The sequence below is a fragment of the Canis lupus genome, chromosome 22, assembly GCF_048164855.1.
Source record: "Canis lupus baileyi chromosome 22, mCanLup2.hap1, whole genome shotgun sequence".
In the NCBI taxonomy this organism is placed as follows: Eukaryota; Metazoa; Chordata; class Mammalia; order Carnivora; family Canidae; genus Canis; species Canis lupus.
Genome location: NC_132859.1, coordinates 6,804,613 through 6,826,752, shown reverse-complemented (window position 1 = coordinate 6,826,752; position 22,140 = coordinate 6,804,613). Strand labels below are relative to the sequence as shown.

Genomic DNA, 22,140 nt, shown 5'->3' with positions numbered 1-22,140 from the left:
CGAGAGCAGCTGTCTTACCTCTGGCCCAGGCCTCCAGGGCCATACCAGGTCTGCATCAGTGTGGCTGAAGAACTCGGGCCACCATGCAACGGAAAATCTCAGTTTCTGTCATTGCTGGGCTTGTTCCATGTTTTTCTTCCCGCTAGCCTGTAGCCCCATAGGTCAGAGTCTGTGTTCCTTTTATTGGCCAGCTCGGGCTTAACACTACGCCTGGGGCCCAAGAAGTACTCAGGAAATATTTACTGAATTTGTTTTTGGGGGGCTTACATAAAAGCTGCTGGGGACAGTGAGCTGGAAAGGAAAGCCCTCTATGAGACTGGGTTTGGAAGGGTTGGTAGGGGGTGCGCCTGGGTGTCTTCAGTTGGTTAAGTGTCTTCCTTGGGCTCAGGTCATGATCCCAATTGAGCCCTGTGTCTGGCTCGCTGCTTAGCAGGGAGTCTGCTTCTCCCTCTCCCTCTGCTTCCCCTACATCTCCTCATGCTCATGCTCTCTCTCATTCTCAAATGGATGGATAAAAATCTTAAAAAAAAAAAAAAAAAGTGGGGCAAGAGTAAGAAGAGCAAGGGTGAGTGCAGTAATAAAATCTATACAATATGTTGGCTTTAACAATGGTACAGGTTCAGACATATAAGAAAAAAATGCAGGGAGAGTAGGGGTGTGGCCGACAGGAGAGGTCTCAGCTTGTGAAATCAGTAGGTTAGTAGTAGTGCCTGTCTTTGGCATTATGTACAATTCACTTAACCTTGATGAGTCTCAATTTTCCCATTTGTAAAATGGGATTTCTACCTCCTGATGATATGAGAATGATCTGAAACAATATCAATAAAACCCTTAAATACTTATAGTGCCTAGTGTGTAAATGAGTACTCAGTGAACACTACTTAGTATTATAACTGATTTATAGTTAGGGAGGCAGTTAAACTCTAGAGACATGGAAGGAATATGGTCCCTTTGGACTATTGTGGACACACGCACACGCACATGCACACACAACTAGCCATCACAAGCCATTAATCCATAAAGCACAGCCAGGATCTGTCAGACTTTTTACATTTTTGGATTTTCCAAAGACTTTACCCTCAGTGGGGAAGCAATTGGATGGGATTGGCCCACCAAGGTGAGGTGGCTGTAGTACTACCATGTAGTAAAAGAGATTATGGTCATTCTGATGCTTAGGGTTTTTTGGGGGGTGAGGTGGGGGGAGGGCTTTGGTTTTGTTGTTTTTTAATGTTTAAGAAAAAGTCACTTTCGGGCAGCCAGGGCGGCTCAGTGTTTAGCGCTGCCTTCGGCCCAGGGTGTGATCCTGGAGACCCGGATTGAGTCCTGCATCGGGCTCCCTGCATGGAGCCTGCTTCTGCCTCTCTGCCTCTCTCTGTCTCTCATAAAGAAATAAATAAAGTCTTTAAAAAAAAAAAAAAGAAATAGTCATTTTCAAAAATTAAGACTCAAGATAACAAAGTCAAATGAGGCAAAAGTTAAGCAAACAAGGAAAACATACCTAGGTGGCTTCCTGTGGAGATGCATGTGCTGAATTTTAGAATTGTTAATGCTGGTCACAGCCCTGCCCAAGCACATTGTACTGCAGAAGTCACGCTGTGTCCTACTAGACGCCTGAAGGGGGAATTGCCAATCTCTTAGAGCTACCATTTTCTTCTTTCTTAAGGTAAATCTATTAGTGAAAGGGTGATTATTTAACAGGGTTGGGGGCGGGGCGGGGGGATGGCAGCTCCAGACATCTAGACATTGCTGTTATTGATAAGGGTCAGTAATGGATCCATTTACATTGTGGTGGGCATCTTGGATTGTTTTTGAGCATGTTAATATGAGTCTTTTTTCTTCAGCCTTTAACAGTTGGCCCTGTTTTAAATGTGTTATGTCATCTCATGTAATTTTTCCCTGGCCAATGAGACACATGTCTAAAATTCTTTTTTCTTTATATCCTACTTAGCAGATGAGTAAACCAAGGTGTAGAGCAAATGAGTAAATTGTCCAACCTCATACCCAACTCATTGTTGGGAAAATAGGGATTAGAATCTTAAATGGTTCTAGAACCCAACTCTTTCTTTAAAAATTTTTCATTTAAAATTTATTTTTTTTTTAATTTTTTTTATTTTTAAGTAGGCTCCACACCCAGTGTGGAGCCCAGCATAAAGCCTGGACTTCTACTCTGAGATCAAGACTTGAGCTGAGGTCAGGAGCTGAATGCTCAACTGACTGAGGCACCCAGGTGCCCCGAGGACTCAGCTTTTGACTAGTCCATTCCATTCCTTGTCCCACTTCTTTAATAAACCATTTTATTTCAGATAACTATAGAGGACAAACAAGTGTCAGGTGTAATTTTGGAAAAAGGAGGGAAAAACTTTTATAATTGCCACAGTTTCCATATTAATATTGGCATATTTATTTGCAGGAACAATCTCTGATTTTTAAAGGCTTGACAATTTCAACATAATAAACAATATTTAAGCTAGAAAAATCCAAATCTTCAAGTTGAACAAGCTGACCCCTGTAGAATATCACAAACTTGAGGCTACTTCAGACCTGGATTCGAGTCCTGGCTTTGCTGTCCAGTAGCTGGGTGGATTCCAGCTAGTTACTTGTTCCCTTGTGTCATTGTCACTGTACAGCGCCTTACTACTAGAATCCACTTCACTTGGTACCCTGGGATAAACACCTAGTAAATGCCAGTTGTTATCTTCATGGTTGGATGACTTTATCAACCTAGTACCATGTTTTAAAAATTTGTGTTTCCCTTCTTACCTGTATGTTCCCTTCATTTCTCATAAAAGGCAAGTAGAAAGCATATTGTACCATACAGTGATGACTTTTGGATTATTAAGTCTGGAGAGACTTTTCATGGAGTTTTGGAGGGAGTTACTTTATAATTTATCTCGTGTATGACTTATTTTTATTTAGAGAGAGATAGAGTGTGTGTGCACATATGCTCTTGGGCGTGCGTAAGCTGGAGAGTGCAGAGAGGCAGAGGGAGAGAATCTTAAGTAGACTCCACACCTAGAATGGAGCCTGAACCTGGGCTTGATCTCATGACCGTGAGGTCATGACGGGCTGAAATCAAGAGTCAAACACTTAACCAACTGAGCCACCCAGGTACTGCCTCATGCAGGATTTCTGTTATCATGCAATTGTATCATTCTCAAAACTCTATTTTTTTGCATTTGTGTTATTATTTAAATGTTGATGATATAACTGGAGAAGAGCAGATTCATTTCCTAGGTGTCCTAAGACCTAACGGGTATCAACATTGATTCTAAGGATGTGAGAGGAGGAAAACCTGCCCTTTTCCTCTTCAAAATATCAGGCATCTTAAATATCTTTTGGAAATTTACACAGGGAATCTATCATTCGTATTTAGAAAGACTTGTCACAAGTGGATACTGCTTATATCTAAATATTGTGTCTTCTGGGTCTGTGGTTAACAGTCTTAGTCTTACTGCTTTCTGCGGAGATGCTTCATGTAAGTGCTATTTGTGATCACGTACAACAGGCTTATGTCCTAGTAGCAGTTTAGACCACGATTTAACTTAATGCAGTTCTTGAAATTCATCCAGATTTCTGTAAATGTGCCTTAGGTTGCAAGCCATATAACTCGCTAATTTCACTACTCTATATATTATTCCGTGTTATTTATTGATGCTGTAATATGACATTTCAATCCAGATATGACCGTTTTGTTTAATGTTGACTAAGAGTGATTAATTACATTTATAAACACGTCCCATTAGGCTCAGATTAAAAAGCTATTGAAGAGCTTTATTTTAGTATCTGATCTCAAGTTTTTTGAGTTTGCTGTTGCTTACGGTAATGAGTCATTGGTTTTTCCCATTCCTTTTTATGGTGTCGTTTCATAATATCAGTAGTATATTAAGACATTTCTTAAAATAGCAAACACTCTCATCAAGTATCTTCTAATTTCTGGAGGAAGCCTGACTGTCAGATGTAGTTGTCAATTATTTTCCCTTCTTTGTTTGTAACAGAAGAGAAGGCCTGTGGTTAGTTTTTATAGGCCATTAGGTTATTGAGTGGTTGAGTAAGAATGGAATTAGACTTAATCTATCAAGTTTATACCCACTCTTTCCAGGAAAGAAGAATGTGACAGACCTTGATGATGAGGATCTCCACATTTGGGTTATCTTTACTGTAGATGTAGATAGCACCATTAATGATGATGATTTGCTATAGAGTTAATAACGATTTCAGTATTTTACCATTGTGGGTGTGTCCAAAGTTCATGAGGCCAAATGAACAATGCTGTTATTTGAAGGGCATTACTGATTTTTGAATTTTGTATCCATCCATTCATTGTCTTGTTTGTTCTCATTATGGTGATTATTTCTTATTGGGATTTTTAAAAATATTTTTTGTTGAAGTACAAGGTTTTTTACAATACAGCGTAGAATGATACAATGTTATTAGTTTCAGGTTTCTTATGATTTTTATGTACATAGAATGGAATACATTTATTTCTTGAAAGATTTTATTTATTTATTTGTGAGAGGCACACAGAGAGGCAGAGACAGGCAGAGGGAGAAGCAGGCTCCCTGCGGGGAGCCAGACACGGCACTCGATCCCGGGACCCTGGGATCACCTGAACCGAAGGCAGATGCTCAACCACTGAACCACCCAGGCATCCTTGGAATACATTTTTTATAAGAAGTGCCCTTTGACCCACAACTTGGACCTTTCTCTCACTCTTCTCCCCAGAAGGGGGCATGTTTGCATCCGAGCTCTTCCTGTGGAGCACATAGCATGGATTTGACTCTTAGGTCTGTGACCTGGTAGCTTTGACACATTTAACAAGCCATTTAACCTTCAGGCCTCAGTTTGCCTAACAGTCATAGCATCGTAGTGAAAGTATTAGAATGGAGCATACTATATAGCAGGCACTCATTCTATACGTGAGCAGTAACGCCTGTTCATGTTGGAACGTGTCCTTTGGATATTTTCCTGGGCGTTTATGTAGACAAATATGAACACTTAGCAACAGGTTGGAAGACATGAATGGGTTACATTCTACAAAATTATTCTGCAGGATTTTCTTTTTCTCTCTGCTTAATATTGTCTATCGCTTTTTGCTTGTTTTCATTCTAGTCATGATGCTCAGCTCTTTTATTCTAATAAAGTCTTCTAGTTTTCTAGGTTTTTCTGGTTCTCCAGTTCTTTCTTTTCTTTTCTTTTCTTTTCTTTTCTTTTCTTTTCTTTTTCCTTCCTTCCTTCCTTCCTTCCTTCCTTCCTTCCTTCCTTCCTTCCTTCCTTCCTTCCTTCCTTCCTTCCTTCCTTCCTTCTTTCCTTCATGATAGAGAAGCAGAGACACAGGCAGAGGGAGAAGCAGGCTCCATGCGGGGAGCCCAATGTGGGACTCGATCCCGGGACTCCAGGATCACACCCTGGGCCAAAGGCAGGCGCTAAACCGCTAAGCCACCCAGGGATCCCCTTCTCCAGTTCTTCTAGTTCTCTGGAGGAAGATAATGATGTAAACTCTAATAATGTTGCCATATCCTTTCAAGTATTTATTCCTCCTTCCCATTGGCTAAGTCCTTCAGAATCATGCTAAATAGTGGGGTCAGCATCCCTGACTCATTAAATTAGGAATAGAATACATCTAGTACTTCCCAATTAATCAGCTGTTAGACTGTCAGATACCTTTCCATAGTAAGTAAGTGCATCTGTGTTTTGGGGAAGGGGAATAAAATGTAAACTCCACCCACCATTGTCTGCCCTCATCTTACCTTGTTTTCGCTTTTGGTTTCATGTAATGCAGTGTCGCTTTTACTCTGTGATTAAAAACACCGATTGAATCTACCGTGTGGTAGGCACTGTGGTAGATGCTGAAAATAAAACCATGAAAAAGACAGATCCTTGACTTCTACGAGTATCTGGCCTAGCAAGTATTAGAGGGGGAGCAAAGTCTTTGGTAATTCATTCTCTGCATACCCATCCATTTGATTAGGAGTCTGACTTGTTCCTAGAGAGAGCGGAGTCGGGCTGTGACAGTGGGTGATAGTGGCTGGGTGGAGTGGGGCTTGGAAAGAGGCTTCCTGCTGTGTGTGTGAGCTGCTTGAGGGGTTTTCCCATAGCCATGATGTTCCTCGTGCTTCCAGGGATCTTGATTCAGGGATGATGGGAGCAGCAGAAAGAATGGGCTTTGAAATTAGGTCTCCTAATTCTGCCACTTTAGGTCTCTGTGCCCTTGGCCGTCTTAACTTCTGAACCTCAGTCTTCTTATCTGTCAAATGGGGTAGCAACACCTGCTTCAGAGTTTGTTGTCAAGATTAGAGATGATATGTGGGAAACACCCAGTGCCTACTCGATAAATATTTTCAACTATTACTTCTGATACTTCCTGCTGCCAGAAATTTGCAACTGTGAATATCATTGTTGCCAGGATGACATGTTTTAATTTATGCCGTGGCTAGAATTCAGATTCTCGACCCCCTGGTTTGGCCTTAATTTTATGTACCGTGGCTCAATTTCTCTCTGTCTCTTTCATCCTTCTGTGTCCCAGTTGCCTCTGTGTAGTTGTAGACTTGGGGTGCATGCTGCGGACTGGACTGTTCACCAAGTCTTGGTGTCTCTTACGACGTACCAATGTGAAAAGCTGCCTGTTACCGCTCCTGGACTCCAGCTCTCCTTTATAGTGTTTGAAATGGTAAAGGACTTTTCTTCAGTAGCTCTCAGGGGTGTTTCTCCACTTCCTAATGGATTATTTGAAACCGGTAGCTGGAGATCTAATAACCATGAGGCCCTGTTGTGAAAGATGCATATTTCATGGAAGTGATATTCTGCACCAGAGAGCAGGATACGCTCATGTTGTGCGACAGGAGTCGAGGGAGAAGAGCCCAGAGAAACTTGGAGCTCACACAAAGGCCGTTGTGTACTCGGGGAGGTGGGTCACTGTTACCTTCCCGACTTCTTCTGACACATAGTGTTGCTGTCCTTACTTAGTTCATTTCCCAAGATTTATCTGTGGCAAGAGTTTTTTATGGATTATCTGAGTGATCGAGGACAAGCTCTTTAACATCTTTATGCCCTGGGTTCCTTAACTGTAAAATGACAGTGATAAGCAGCTCGTATGTAGTAAAGATGAAAAGAAATAGCTCCTGAAACACATTTATCACAACATCTGGCTGTACATTGAGCAAGTACTCAATATACGTTAATTACCTTTATTACTGCCTGTAAATTTGCCAGGATATCTTTATTAATGATTTTGAGGCCGATTATTAAGTCCATCCTAAGTTATTTTATGTTTTAAATTTTCATTAGAAATGGAAAGAGGGACACCTGGGTGGTTCAGAGTGTTAAGTGTCCAACTCGATTTCAGCTCAGGTCGTGATGTAAGGGTCCTGAGATTAAGCCCGGCAGTGAGGAGTCTGCTTGGGGTTCTCCCTCCGTCTCCCCATGCGCCTACGTGTGCATGCACTCCCCCCTCTCTCTCAAATAAGTCTTAAAAAAAAAAAAAAAAAAGAAATGACCGAAAAGACCTCTATTTAAGGTCAAGAACTTTCAGTTCTTAATTTCTGTTGGGACTGTCTTGATCACTTACAAGTGCTGAGATTTTAGTAATGACTAGAATAAGCAATACATGTTGCAGAAAACCTAGTCAAAATTATTTTTGATCAGAATAGAAACAGTTTCATCGGGTCAGGGCTAGTCTTTTAGTATCCAAAATGTTTTATGAGATGGAACACTAAGCAGTGCACCTAATCAGTACCTGATAGGGTGATTTTTTTTTTTCCTTTCTTCTTGTGACCAAAGAATTACCTAAAGTCTTCACATTATCTATCAAAGACCCCAATGCAGAATGTAGCATTGAAGCTGAGAGGATGGCGTCCTTGAATCCCTGAAGAGAGGATGGCAGGCCAGCGGGGAGCCCACCTTGCTTGAGAGGGGTAAATGCTGTCTTAGGGGATGTGAGCCCTACTGGTAATCACTCGTCTTTGACTTCTGTTTCCTTTGTTCATTGGCAGGCCTCTCCAGTCTGCCTTCCTTATTTACACATCTTTAATTAGATCCCAAAATTTCACCATTTGCAGAAAAATAGACATAAAAATAAAACACCACAAAAATACCCATAGTTCCACCGCCAAAGACAAATTCTCTGGCCTGTGAACCACCCATAGAGCCCTTTCTCTGCCTGTGAGCTCACCCTGTTTTCTCTGATTTACTCCATTATGTGCCTCCTTCAAATTTCAGAGGGAATCTGTCAGTTTCTGGGTCTAGAAAGGGGGGGAGGGTTTTAGTGTCCTGTTTCCCTGATGACCCGAGCACTGCTGTCCTCTTACTTTAAGACAATTTCCTCGGGTTGTATTTCCAGAGATTGAATTTTTGGAACGAATGATAGGAACATTTTTAAGGCCCTTGTTAAATAGTGGGAATCACATCCAGAAGGAATCAGCAGGTTTTACTCCTACAAAATAATACGTGAGACTCTATATCTAGCACCTAGAAGAGGCCCTGGCACAGTAGGTATTCGAGATACACTTACAGATTACTTAGTAAATGAATTAATGAGGCTTCTACCTATTTCATGGTACTCTTTTGCAATGTGGTATCATTAAGCTGTTCCCCCGGATTTTTACCTATATGTGGCCTTCCTTTATTTGCCACCAAACCAGTTAGTCCTGCTCTTCTAATTCCTTGAACTACACCCGTGTTTGCCGCTTTTTATGTACTTGTTTAAAACTAGTTTGGAGTAATTTCCTATTGCTGCCATCCCACGTTGTCAGAAATTTAGTGGCTTAAAACAGCACAAATTTATTCTCTTGTAGTTCTGGAGGTTACCTGGGCTCTAATCAAAGTGTCACTCGGGGGATCCCTGGGTGGCGCAGCGGTTTGGCGCCTGCCTTTGGCCCAGGGCGCGATCCTGGAGACCCGGGATCGAATCCCACATCGGGCTCCTGGTGCATGGAGCCTGCTTCTCCCTCTGCCTGTGTCTCTGCCTCTCTCTCTCTCTGTGACTATCATGAATAAATAAATAAAATCTTTAAAAAAAAAAAAAAAAGTGTCACTTGGGCTGCATTCTTAGGGGGTCATAGGGGCCACTCTTTCTCCGTGTTTCCCAGCTTCTAGAAGCCACCTGCATTCCTCAGCTTGTGTCCCCTTGCTCCCTCCCCAAAGCCACCAGCACAGCATCTTCCAGTCTCTCCCTGACCTGGCGCCTGCTTCTCTTGTCACATCTCTTTGCCTCACAACTAACCCTGTGATTACGTTGGTTCCATCCAATAAAGCCAGGATAATCCGCCTCCCCTGCCCCCAACCTCCTGACCTTGAATACAGCCACAAAGTCCCTTTTGTCATTTCAGGTAATGTATTCACATGTCCTGGATTTACCATGTGGACATCTTGGGGGTTGGGGGGGGGGATGTTATTCTGTCTCCCACATACTTGTTTCTCCTTTTGTTTATCTCTGTTTTGAAATTTAACTCATTCTTCAAGATTTTTCTCAAAAACCACTGTTTAAAAGGAAGCATCTAGATGTTCTCTTCAGGCTTCTCTCTCTGTTCCTGTTAACAACGTTGACTTTCTGAGACAATTTTCATTTCCTTTTTAATGCATCCAAATTATTGGTATATATGTATGTCTGTCCCACTTGTCATCTCATTGAAGACTGGGATTGTAGTTCGTATCTTGAACTCCTAAATTGCCTCAAATTTTTGCCTTGAAATTATTATATGTTAAAATCATATTTGCTAAATTGCACTTACATAATTATTGTTTTAAAGAAATGGAGCTTGGGGTACCTCAGTGTGTCAACCTCAGTGTGGTTGAGCGTCTGCCTTTGGTTCAGGTCGTGCTCCCGCGGGTCCTGGGATCGAGTCCCACATTGATTGGGCTTCTCCCTCTGCCTGTGTCTCTGCCTCTCTGTGTGTCTCTCATGAATAAATAAATAAAATCTTTTCTTTAAAAAATACAGAAATGGAGCTTAATATTCTTAGAAGTTTGTTTATAGGGTGAGAATGCACTTCAGTTTACATATTTGAAATTGTGATGTTCTGTTGACAGTTATTTGAATTAATTTGTAAGATAGCATCTGGCAGGCAAATGGAAGCAATCCTCTAATTTTACAAAAGTTGATTGATGCAGAGCAGGGAGGGAGGGGTACAAGGATCTGCACGTGGGGAGTGTGAGCCGGGGAGGTCTGTTTGTATGCACGTTGAACATGTCTGGTTGGATATTCCCTGGAACGGGTACATAGAGCAAAATATGCTCATGGATATCCTCATTTTTGTTATCCTCATTTTTGTTAGCAGAATCTAGAAGAGGACTCTTGGTAAAAATAGCTTAAAATGTGAATCAAAACTTAGTAGTAATTAGTAGAGGTTGGAGGGGGAGTTTTCATTGAGAAATTATCTAGAAAAATACACTGAAACTAGAAGAATATTTTATCACTAATAATTTTTCAGCAATAAAGAAGTAATGAAGTACATTATGACCCAAATACATAAATATGTAATTATTTGTTTTGCTGGGATTGTTTGCATTCAAGTTAGTATCATGTGACCTGATTTTTCCAGTATGATTTTCTGAGAAGTTAGTAATAAAACATCTTTAGTAATATCTTACTGTTTGTTTGTTTGTTTATTTATTTATTTATTTTTCTTACTGTTTATTTTAAAATAGGCACAGAACCTATCTATTCCTCCATCCCCACTACTCCAGTCTCCTAAGGAAAGACTGGCATTATTTGACAGTCTATCTGATACTCCAAAAAAAGAGTGGACTTTGCACTGTTTGAATCTGGCCAGGATTGGAAAATATTTATTGGTTGGAAATGGATTATAGGCATATAATTGATACGAATACAAGAAAATTCCTGTAATAAAATTCTATATTTTAAGAATGGAATGTTTTAGCAGCATTTTCCTTTGTCTTAATTCAAAGATTCAAAGATTGTCTTAATTCACTTATTTTCTAATAATTACAAATTTAGACCATAGCTGTAGCAGGTGGACTGCAGGGCCTTTCTGTCTTCAACTTATGATCTTAGATGTCGGTGAGATGGGATTGACGGATACTCATTCCCTATGAGATATGGAAGGTGCAGACAGGCGGGCTTAATTACTACCTCTTCCGTGTTGTCAAAACATCCTGTAACTTTTTTTTTAAGGTTTATTTATTTATTTGTTTGCATAAGTAATCTCTATACACAACATGGGGCTTGACTTATGACCCCAGGATCAAGAGTCACATGCTCCTCTGACTGAGCCAGCCAGGCACGCCATGTCTCATAGCTTTATGATTTAGTTGTCTTTTCTGCTCTTCTTTCTAGAGGGTGAACTTTTAGAGAACAGGGTCAGATCTTTTAAATTTTTGTTTCCTCAGTGTCTAGCATGGGTACTTAGTAAGTGCTTTTGGAAGTGAATGGACTCCTTCCTACGGCTTATTTTCTAGTACATTACCCCAAACCAGTGGTCCTCTCTGGTTGTGTTTAAAAAAAAAAAGTGGTTTCCTTTATATGTGCTATTCTATGCCTCTCTACGTCAAGAGAAGCCTATTACTTAAGTTGAGTGAGTCAGTTATTTATTATTTTGTAGCCTTTTTTCATGTTTTAATGATGTAGAATAAAATACAGAAGACTTTATAAATGTGGATATGATGCACATTACTAATTTATTAAAAACTGATGGTAGTGGGCAGCCCGGGTGGCTCAGCGGTTTAGCACCGTCTTCAGCCCAGGGCATGATCCTGGAGTCGCAGGATCGAGTCCCACGTCAGGCTCCCTGCATGGAGCCTGCTTCTCCCTCTGCCTGTGTCTCTGCCTCTCTCTCTTCTCTCTGTGTATTCTCATGAATAAATAAATAAAATCTTAAAAAAAAAACAACTGATGGTAGTATTTTCAGGGTAACTTTCTTTGTTCTCTACAATCTAAGTCTAAGCATGTGATGCTTCACTGAATTGACTTTTATATTTTTACTTTTCTCTGGATTTATTTGAATCCAGGCAAACATTCCTTCTAGTTCGCTTTCTTTTTTAAATGTTATATTCAACCTTTATATATTTTAATTGAATTATTTCTCTTAATTTAAATTAAGAGACCCAGAGATGCTTTTGAGATCTGCCCTAGATAACATTTCTTTGTTATGAGTCAACATGTGTTCAGCCAGATTTTGGGTAGGATGACTAAGAATCTTGGAATAGAGTGATTTTCATGATCTAGATTATTTGCTAGTATGTACAAGCTGATCAGGGATTCTTATCCTAGGATTCCTGGGTGTCTTCTCAGAGTCTGTGAACCTTCTTAAAAGTTGTCATAGATTTATGTGTATATATCTGCATATTTTTCCTGGGAGTGTGTTTACAAGGATTATAATCACAATTGAGCTGTGGATTCTAAAAAGTTAGGGACTTCTCGAATAGCATATAAATACAACAATACTGTGAGTTATCCAGTTCTTCTGGCGTAGTGTTTATACACTTGGACAGATATTAAAAACTTGTGATTGATGTTGCATTGGTTGGCTTGGTTACATAAAAGGATGGTTTCTCCCATGACTTCCCTCCTCCTACCTGTCCCTAATTCATGTCACTTGGGTTCCTGTGACCTTTCTTTGACCCCTCTGATCCTCAGTCTGTGGTTCCCATTTCTAGGCCGTGGCAGCTATAGCTTATAGTTCTGATGGCAGTGCTGAGCCCTACATAGGCCCAGGATATATTGTCCTCTGTTAACTGTGTCTGCTTTTAATTTTTTTTTTTGTTTTTTTGATGCTTGGTTGCCATTTTTCATGTTTGTTGTTTCTAATGCAGTGAGTCTTTGGTCAGTATTCTAGCTTCCTCTCCAGTTGCCTTCAGTTTCCTGTTGGGCAACTTGATAACCTGGCAAGTTAAGATTAGGTAGTAAACAAGGCTGGAGTGTGAGAGTGTGAGGGGGTCAACAGTGGAGTGAGGGCTTGGGATAGGTAACAGCTCTTCTGGATATTCAGTGGTCAGTTTCCCTTTCTCTTGGCTTTATCAACATCAGTTGAGTTCTGGAGGATCAGTGAGATTGAGTGATGATTCTATGTAAATGAAGGCATGTACAAAGGAGACTCTCATTCCCTTGAAATTGTCATAGATTGAGCTGTTCTAGTAAGTGATTTCCTCCTTGTTACTTCTAGTGTTACTCTTTATACTTCAATTAAAAAAGATTAGGGAACATTTTCTAAAATAACTATAATAGGGGCACCTGGGTGGCTCAGCGGTTGAGCGTCTGCCTTCGGCTCAGGGCATGATCCCGAGGTCCTGGGATCAAGCCGCACATCCCGTTCTCTGCAGGGAGCCTGCTTCTCCCTCTGCCTGTGTCTGCCTCTCTCTCTGTGTCTCTTATGAATTAAAAAAAAAAAAATCTTTAAAACATTAAATAAATAAAATAACTATAATAGAATATAAGAAAGCTCAATTAAAGAAAGCTTTAAAAGCTTTAAACATTACATCACTTGCTTCCTCTCATTGGGTGAATACTTCATTTGACATTTGACATGGCTGGTACCTATTTCTCTCGGTTGTAGGTCGCTCCCAATGATGAAGCTGTGGTGACGCTGCTGTGTGAATGGGCGGTGAGCTGCAAACGGTCAGGCAAGCACAGGGCCATGGCGGTGGCAAAACTCTTGGAGAAGAGGCAAGCGGAAATCGAGGCAGAGGTAGGTTCAGTTTTCTTTCTGCTGTCGAACACCATCATTTAAAAATAACTGTTTTGGAGAGGATTCTTTTTCCTTACTCATTATGCTATTTTTTTTTTTCTTCTTTAAGGAAAAATGTACAAATTCACAGAAGGACGACATATAAGATCGTTCTAAGTTGATGAAGCCAATAATCTATATTCTGGACTAATTTAAAATTGTATCTTTTAAAATAGAACTTTCACATCTGATTTAGAACAAAGACCTCTCCTTATATGAGGTTGAAACACATGCACATATATATGTTTTGTATTATATACATTTAATATGTACACACACCCACGGAAATGTATATAATATAAAACAACTTTTTGAATTTTAAAGCTACATAATTTTTAGTGGATGTGGAAGTATTTTCTTGAGGCAGTTCTGATTTTGAGATTACTAATACCAATGTATTAGTTTTGAGATTGTGTACTGGCCCCAGATAGAGCATTTAAAGCCGTGGAAGTAGATCATAAAGGAAAAGAAAAAAACCCAAAGCTAACTTGATAAACAATAGCTTTTGTTGGAGGGAAAATTTTTAAGTTAGCCTCCTTATCTGCCCATAAGATCCAGAGGGATGGCCAGGAGAAGGGGTGTGTGTGGTGTGACCGGCCCACCCTCACCCTCACTCAGGACTGCTGCAGGGCCCTCTCTTCTCTGCTCCCTTGCTTGTCTTTTGCTTTGCTCTTCACAGCACCCAGAGCAGTTTTTTCAGACTGGAAACAGATCATGTTGTCCCCTTCCTCAGACCCCTGATGGCTCCTTGCTGTGTCCACAGAGTCTTGCATGGGCCTCCCTGGCCTGGCTTTCCCTCCTCATCTCATGTATTTCTCCCGTGGGTCACAGTCGCAGCCACCTTGGCCCTCCTGTGCCTTCAGCACACCACACCAGCGTCTGCCTTTGGGACCTTTGTCTTGCTGTTTCTTTTGGGTGTTTCTTTACATGGCCAGTTCCCTTCTGCCATTCTTATTTTAGGAAGTGTGTCTTTCTAGCATTTGTAGCTCAACATATGTCACCTCCTCAGGAAGATCCTCCATCACCCACCCTTCAGGCACTCTTTCTCACATCACTCTGTTTTACCCTCCTTGTTGGCTTACTGTTTACTGCCTGCCTACCACCCTCTGGAGCTTAAGCGTGACAACAGGGACCTCATCTACCCTTTTGAGTGTTGTCTTTGGCACCCAGAACAGTGCTCAGTGCATAGTTGATGCTCAGAAAATGTTGTATGAGTAGATGAGGACATAGCTGGTTCTCTCTTATTGAAAATAGTGTGTCCTGTGAAGCTCTTAGAAAATAAAATAGGAAGAACATGTCCATAGACCTCTCTCTCTCCCCTCCTGTTGGGAAAATACTGTTCACCAAATAAAAAGAATCACATTGTTCAGGTTGGGGCTTGAAGATACTGGGTTAAGTGAAGTGTGAAACACATGGCCCATTTACAGTGTGTAGATTAGGAAAGGTGTTTCATTGCCCCTTTTTTTTTTTCTTTCTTCTGTGAGTAGATAGATTATTCTACAGTGAATTGTGGTGATCAGACTTCAGTAACCAAAGTTGAATTTCTCAAATTTTGTTGCTCCTTCTGGGTTGTTGTGTCTCATGGGCATCCCTTCCTCCAGTGTGCTCTAGGATGCATCCGTGGACCCACACACAGTCACTTTCAGAAGAGGCACACGCAGATTATTTTGTAATTTAAATAGGTGTGAATGTGTCCACGTCTAAAAAACTTATTCTCTCAGAGATGTTTAAGGTAATTGATTACTGTTGAACATCACCATTTTCAAAATTTGACCTTCACAAAGAGAGGATGGATTAGGGAAATAATATCTTAATGTAGTAATTAATATATTAGTATTAAAGAATAGATCATGAAAATGGGAAGGTCAAAAGGATATTAAGGGTTCTGAGGGCTTTTGTTTTGTGGTCTTCTAGTAAGTTCTATCTTGAATGCAGGAGGTAAGCAGCTTCTCTAGATGTGTTTCATGAACTGTGCAGACTCCACAGGTTCTGAGAGATCTTAATTGGTGAAGTATGATGAGTGAAAGAATCTTATCAGAGGAATAATGTTAGCTTTCTCATTCAACACCACATTTCCCAGTGCTCCCTGCACATACTCTTAAATACACTCATCTCGTAAAAACAAACACACACACAAAATCAAACTCAATAATAGCATGCCCAAATATTTCTCAGGGGAAGTATATCCAGTTAAACATGAGCTATTAAAAATTGAAGACAAAAAAAAAAGACAACCTCAAATTATTTTTATCAATTTTGGCATAGGGATAAGGAGTAGTTTGTCGTACTATGCTGTGTATTCAGTGGCTAGTTATAACGTGTGGTGCAGAGTTTATAATTCACATGAATGGTGTTTTTCATGGATGTCCTTTGAAATCATTTGAATGGTTCTGGGATAGTTTCCCCTAACTTTCAGAAATTATATGATTGATAGCATATGATGCATAGCGGAGAAGTACAGAAATCTCAATTAATTTTGCATGTTTTCCCAGAGAATTTAAATGTCCATAAATTACTAACAAATTCATGATCCACTGTGCCTTCATTGCCCCCTATAATTAACTCTGCTTGTTTATTTTTAATCTTAGAGATGTGGTGAATCAGAGGTATTAGATGAGAAGGAGTCCATTTCTTCAGCCTCTCTTGCTGGATCTAGTTTGCCTGTTTTCCAGAATGTTCTTCTAAGGTTTTTAGATACACAAGCCCCCTCCTTATGTAAGTAAAGTTCTTTGCTTCTTCTAGATCTTAAATAAGAGATTGGAGCTAATTTTCCTTCTTTGCTTCCTTACTTGCATCTTAGTCAAAAGTTCCTGGCGCTGGATATAATGTACATTTTACTGAGCAAAATTTTGTTGCATGTTTTTAATGGAGATTTCTGTGCAATTCAAAGATCCGGTAACATTCAAAGACTTCAAAATTATCAGAGTTTTAAAATTTTAGAAATAAGCCGTCTCATTCTCTACTATTTGATGGTCTAGTCTTCCCTTTCTAGATCTTTCTTAACCGAAAGACAGGAGCTAAGGTCTGGGATGTTTCACTATCTAATCACTGTTGTGATTAGGAATTTTCTCTTTTTGGACTGGTTTCAAAATTCTCATTTTCTAAATTCTGATAAGGGGGGGAAATCAAAAGTAGTTTACAACCAGTTCCTTGATGCAAGGAAATGTGCAGATGCTTGGCTGCTTGCCTACACTATATGGGATATTCTTTGATCTCCCATTCTTTTGTCTTTTTCTAGTGGGGTTGTTTGTGGGGGAGTCGAGGGTTTGGGGATTATAAGCCCAATGGGTTTATATTGTAAATTGACACTTAAAAAAATCATTTAGGGGGTGCTTGGGTGGCTCGGTTGGGTGTCTGCTCTTGGCTGAGGTCATAATCCCAGGGTCTTGGAATCGAGGCTGTCATTGGGCTCCCTGCTCAGTGGGGAGTGTGCTTCTCCCTCCCCCTGCCTGTGCTCAGTTACTCAAACAAATAAATAAAATCTAAAAAAAAAAAAAAAAAAATTAAAATCATGTATGTGTAGTTAGTGGTCTTGATCTTATTCTGAGGCTTTCGTGTGATAAAGTACAGTAGGGAGGATCTTAGGGTAGAGAGTGCTAAAACAACAGAAAAATGGCATAAAGTGAAAAGTGATAGAAAGGGGAGAAAACTGAATGGACGGGGCAGGAGGGACAGGTTTGTTGTGAAGAAGGAAGTAAAGCAGCAGGAAATAGTACTGCTTCTGATAACTCTGAGAAGGGCCTCGTTTGGGGTTGAATGATGCTCTTGGGTGAGGTTCCTTTAGTTACTTGATAGCTGTTCTGGGCTAGGGAGAGAGTAAGAGCTGGAGCCACACAGGTGGTTGGAAGGTAGGGAGCTGTAGCGAAACATGGAAGAGGAAACGGGAAATTGCAGGGACAGAAGAGATCATAGAGAATAGAAAATAGATCGTCAGGAGTGGAAGTTAGCTACTCTAACGCCTCTTGTATTTCTGGAGGAGGAGAAGCCAACTTCCCTCGGAGCAGGGAACCCAATGTGGGGCTCAATCCCAGCACCCTGAGATCATCACCTGAGCTCAAAGCATACTTCAACTGACCGAGTCACCCAGGTGTCCCTTGTTAAGCCTTCTCATTTGGTGTTTTTTTTCTACTGGGTCAAGGGACCTGAAATCTTGATTTGTTTCTTGATAGCGGATCCAAACAGTGAATGTGAAAAGGTGGAATTTGTGAATCTGGTGCTGCTCTTTTGTGAGTTCATCCGACACGATGTCTTTTCTCATGATGCATACATGTGCACCCTCATATCTCGAGGAGACTTGTCAGTCACTGCCTCGACCCGACCTCGGTCTCCAGCAGGAGAAAATGTGGATGAACACTACCCAAAGGATCATGACATGAAAATGGAGGTATGGCCCTGGGAATGGTGCCCCAGCCTTGAAAACAACGCTCAGCTGGGAAACCACTTTGAGAAGGATTATTTGGTGGTGGAAGGGTGATCACATTCTAGTTGTTTTCTCCTGTTACAGAACTTGTTCATCTCTATTTCTTACTTAGCAGAAAACATTTGGACAATAATTTATACACTCCAGAATATTCTTTTGGATACTCTAAAACTACTAATGAATAGATTTGACAGTCCATAACTTTTTTTACTGGATAGGAATGACATGCTTCTGATTTTAGTATTTCTAATTTCCACTTTTTCTTTATTGTGCCTTAAAATCAGCCTAGTTTTGGCCTAAGGTCCTGTTCTAAGGAACATCTTTTCCCCAATTCATTCATTGCTTCTGTTTTTCCTCCAAAATGGGAAATTCTGTTTTGATCATAACATAATATTTTCCTTCCAATTAATGAAAACTTAAATGTTGTGGAATCACTCTTTTCAACAAATTATTTTATGCTGTATGACTTTATAATTTTCTGCCAATTTCTAGTGTTTTGGACATTGTTCCAGATACTTAAAGAAGTTTTCAAGGCAGAAAGCATGAAGGTGGGAAAGGGAAAGAGTAGAAAATGGTGAGAGATTGTGGCAGTTCCTTAAAATCAAGCCTCATACTGGTTCTGTAAGAGCCTAAGCATACACCGTGATGATATTTTTTAAAACACTGGTTATCCTTGTAATTGAAAAATCTGACAATATTAATTGCATGTGTAGATTCAGTTTGTGCTCTTAAGATTTAGTGATTAAATGGTGCAGGAATTAAAAATTATTTCCTTAATGTAAATACTGTTGTTTCCAAATTTGCCTACAGAAGAAGTCCTAAAAGGCTAAAAACTAAAGTTGCTTTATGTGTTTATGCTTTTTCTTTGTTTCTGTTGTTTCTTTTCTATTCTTGGATATCTTGGTATCTTCTTTTTTGGGTTTATTCTGAGATTTCTATAAGGAAAGATTGTAAGCGCGTGACTGGGAATGGTATAAAGGAGGGACATTATGGCCAGTTAGTTTTTAATCAGGAATTTTGTGAGCTCTTTCTTCCAAGTATCATGGAAGTTAAATCTTACGAGGATAAAGAATGTGACTCTGCAAAGGAAGTGCATGTCTTAAAGCTTCTTCTCTTTTTTGGGGGGAAATACAGATATTAGGGAGAGAAAAGACCTAGGGTGGTTTAAAACATCACTGTCATATTTTAGCTTCAATTTTTTTAATGAACTACAAAATTTACAGTGTCACTTTCTTTCTCTGGCAATTATTAGGAACAGACTATCATGGCGCATATGGGCATTGACTCAGGAACTACTAATATTTTTGATGAAGTAGACAAGAATGACTTTAAAACTGACTTTGGTTCGGAATTTCCAGTAGGTTCAACTTTCAAATTCTTATTGAACTAATTAATCCCTCTTCCCTACCCTTATCCCAGCTTGTCTCCTCCATCCTACTGTTCCTTGCCCCGTGTACTGGAATGACTCGTGTACTTGTGATGTAAATGTGATCCTGCCATATTCCTTTCTGGGGAACAGTTATTCATCTTGTACAATTGTCTCATTTCAGTTCATCTGAGGTTTTGGTTGCATTGCCTCTTTTGTAAATTAGAACACTCCTGTCCTCCTAGTTGACTGTCTGTGACTCTTTTGTTCATTTTGAGACCATCATCTCTCAGGAATACATGAATAGAGTATTTTCATCATGACAGTCCATGTGGATTTGCTATGTAGGTGTTCAGTTTCTAAATAATAGCTCTCGTGACTCTGGACTTGTTACACTTTTTCTACTTTTTCTCAGTATAAGTATAGTATTTTCTTCCTTATGGATCTCAGTGAGGTGCTTTATAAAAAACATACTGTTTGGGATACTGACTAAAATTTTTATATCTGTTACTTATTAGTTTTATTAATTATTTTTGTGTGTATGTTTTTGTAGGAAATGTAGCCCTATGAGGAAACACTTAACCTATGAGTCTGATGTTGTCTCTGGTCCTCTGGGAAGTATAACTTTGCACAATTCTTACATGTGTTTGGTTGTCATTTTCTCATCTCCAAAATGGGAGATGATAATGGTAGCTTCCTGCTGATCTGAATATGAGTTTTGTGGAAATTAACAAAATTTCTTTGTATAGTTTCTAAGTGTTTAAGGAAAAGATAGTGTACGAGTGTCTTGTGTGTTTGAAGTTCTAGTATGTGGTACTGTGTTTTGGTGTTGCGCTCTTTCATTTACAATCTCTAACATTTGTTTTACATGACTTAGATTTTTTCTCCCATGCCTGGAGAGTCCTGTGAGAATGCCAACCCTTCCTTGGGCAGAAGAATGTCGGTTAATGGTGAGAAGTTGCTTAAGAGAGAAAAACCCAGGGAGCTAATTTTTCCATCTAATTATGACCTCCTGCGACACCTGCAGTATGCAACACATTTTCCCATACCTCTGGTAAGTCATTGCTTGGATCAGTTGACAATCTGATTCTTTCATTATGGGATCATTAATGGTCGACTGTTCTACTACTTACTTGCCTGAGTAATACATATGAAAGCAGGTGACTTTTTCATTTACTGCTTCTTTTGTTATAATTATGATCGTATAGCATATGCACAGTTGTAGTTCAAATTTGTGATGTGATACTACTGGCTAGCTAGATTTATTGGAATTTTCTAGATGAGTATCCTTTTATCAAGAGCATTTGAAACTCATTTATGGAGTAGCTTTTATGTGCACTGTCTTATGATAGGTACTTTTGGTATGAATGAGAATTTTGGGGCACAGGAAAGATGAATAAGATAGGAGGGAGACAAATATAAAATGGTATGCACTAAAATAAATGCAATAATTGAGTAAAAACCCAAGTGACCGCTGGAAGGTGGTGAATCATTCCTTTGACATTCCCGGTCTCTTCCACTCTCAATAAAAATTGGAGGGAAGAGAGAGCATCTGATTGAGAAATTGGTTAAGGCTTCATAGAGAAGGTTGTATATGACATGGGCTTGGGATTTTAATTTGATGAATTTAAGAATTGACCAGCATATGAAAAATACTTACCAGGAAATTCAGTTTTTGACTCATAACCAGTGACATGCTTTTTACTACAGGGAAACAAAATTGGTTTTTGGGTATTAATGACAATTCGACCAAAATCTGTAAATGTGTTTATATTTTTAGGTTTACTATCTTTTTTTCCTGGAATTTTAGGAGAAATTTTAATGTGCCATTTTTTGTTGTTGTTGTTGAACACATTATTATTACTTTAACAGCACTATAATTGTAAGGTATGTATACGTTCTGGATATCTTTGAGGAGTTTTGATCTGCAAACTAGATTTTTTCTAAATTTTCAAGTTTTGTTGTTATTTTGGAACTTTCAAAATCACTGTACCCATGTTTGTTTGTTTTTTTTGTGTGTGTGTTTTTGTTTTTGCTTTTTTTACAATTAAGAATCTTGCTTATCACTGGCTGAATACGTTTTTTAGCTTTACCTGTACATATCACTCATTTCCAACATAATGGAATAATCCTACTGTGTATTTTGGGCAACAGAAAGGGTGGTCTGATACATTAGAGTTGTGTCCTGAAGAATTTATGGATAAACTATTATAATGTCTGGAATTAGTTTTAAAATAGTTGGAGTCAAAAGTAGGAGGAGGCGGGATATTGAAGTCCGGAGTTTAGTTCATAGGTAATGCACCAGTGTTGATTTCCTGCTTTTGGCAAATGTATCATGGTGGTGTGTAAGGCATTAACATTAGGGCAGACTGGATGGAAAGGTACATGGGAACTTTCTGTACTATCTATGTACCTTTTCTGTAAATCTTAAAGTATTCCAAAATAAAAAGTTAATTTAAATAAAAAAGAGAGGGGTAATAAAGCAAATATGGCAAAATGTTGGCAAAATGTTGAATATGGTTGGAATTGGTTGAGGATTCTGTGTTCCTCTCTTGGGTTAGCAGAGCTTTGCTGGGTACCCTCTTCCATGTCTTCGTGTGCAGGGTACCACCCGAGCATGGGCTTCATTAGTCTGTTGTTTATGCAGTCCTGGGCTACACAGTCATTCCCAGCATGTG

At 39.6% G+C, this 22,140-nt stretch overlaps 1 protein-coding gene across 7 annotated transcripts in view; it reads left to right on the top strand.

The window, feature by feature from the left end:
- Positions 1-22,140, top strand: part of MED12L (mediator complex subunit 12L) — a 323,177-nt gene that overhangs the window by 78,828 nt on the left and 222,209 nt on the right. For 5 of the 7 annotated variants that reach the window (XR_012014723.1, XM_072792271.1, XM_072792270.1 and 2 more), the window contains exons 11-15: positions 13,506-13,637; positions 16,265-16,391; positions 17,846-18,060; positions 19,349-19,453; positions 20,340-20,516. Coding sequence is in view for 6 of the 7 variants with exons in the window: in XM_072792271.1 (XP_072648372.1) it covers positions 13,506-13,637; positions 16,265-16,391; positions 17,846-18,060; positions 19,349-19,453; positions 20,340-20,516 (756 nt within the window). In the remaining variant the exon portion in view is untranslated. The remainder of the gene's footprint in view (positions 1-13,505; positions 13,638-16,264; positions 16,392-17,845; positions 18,061-19,348; positions 19,454-20,339; positions 20,517-22,140) is intronic. The other 2 variants (XM_072792275.1, XM_072792274.1) reach the window with 1 other exon arrangement.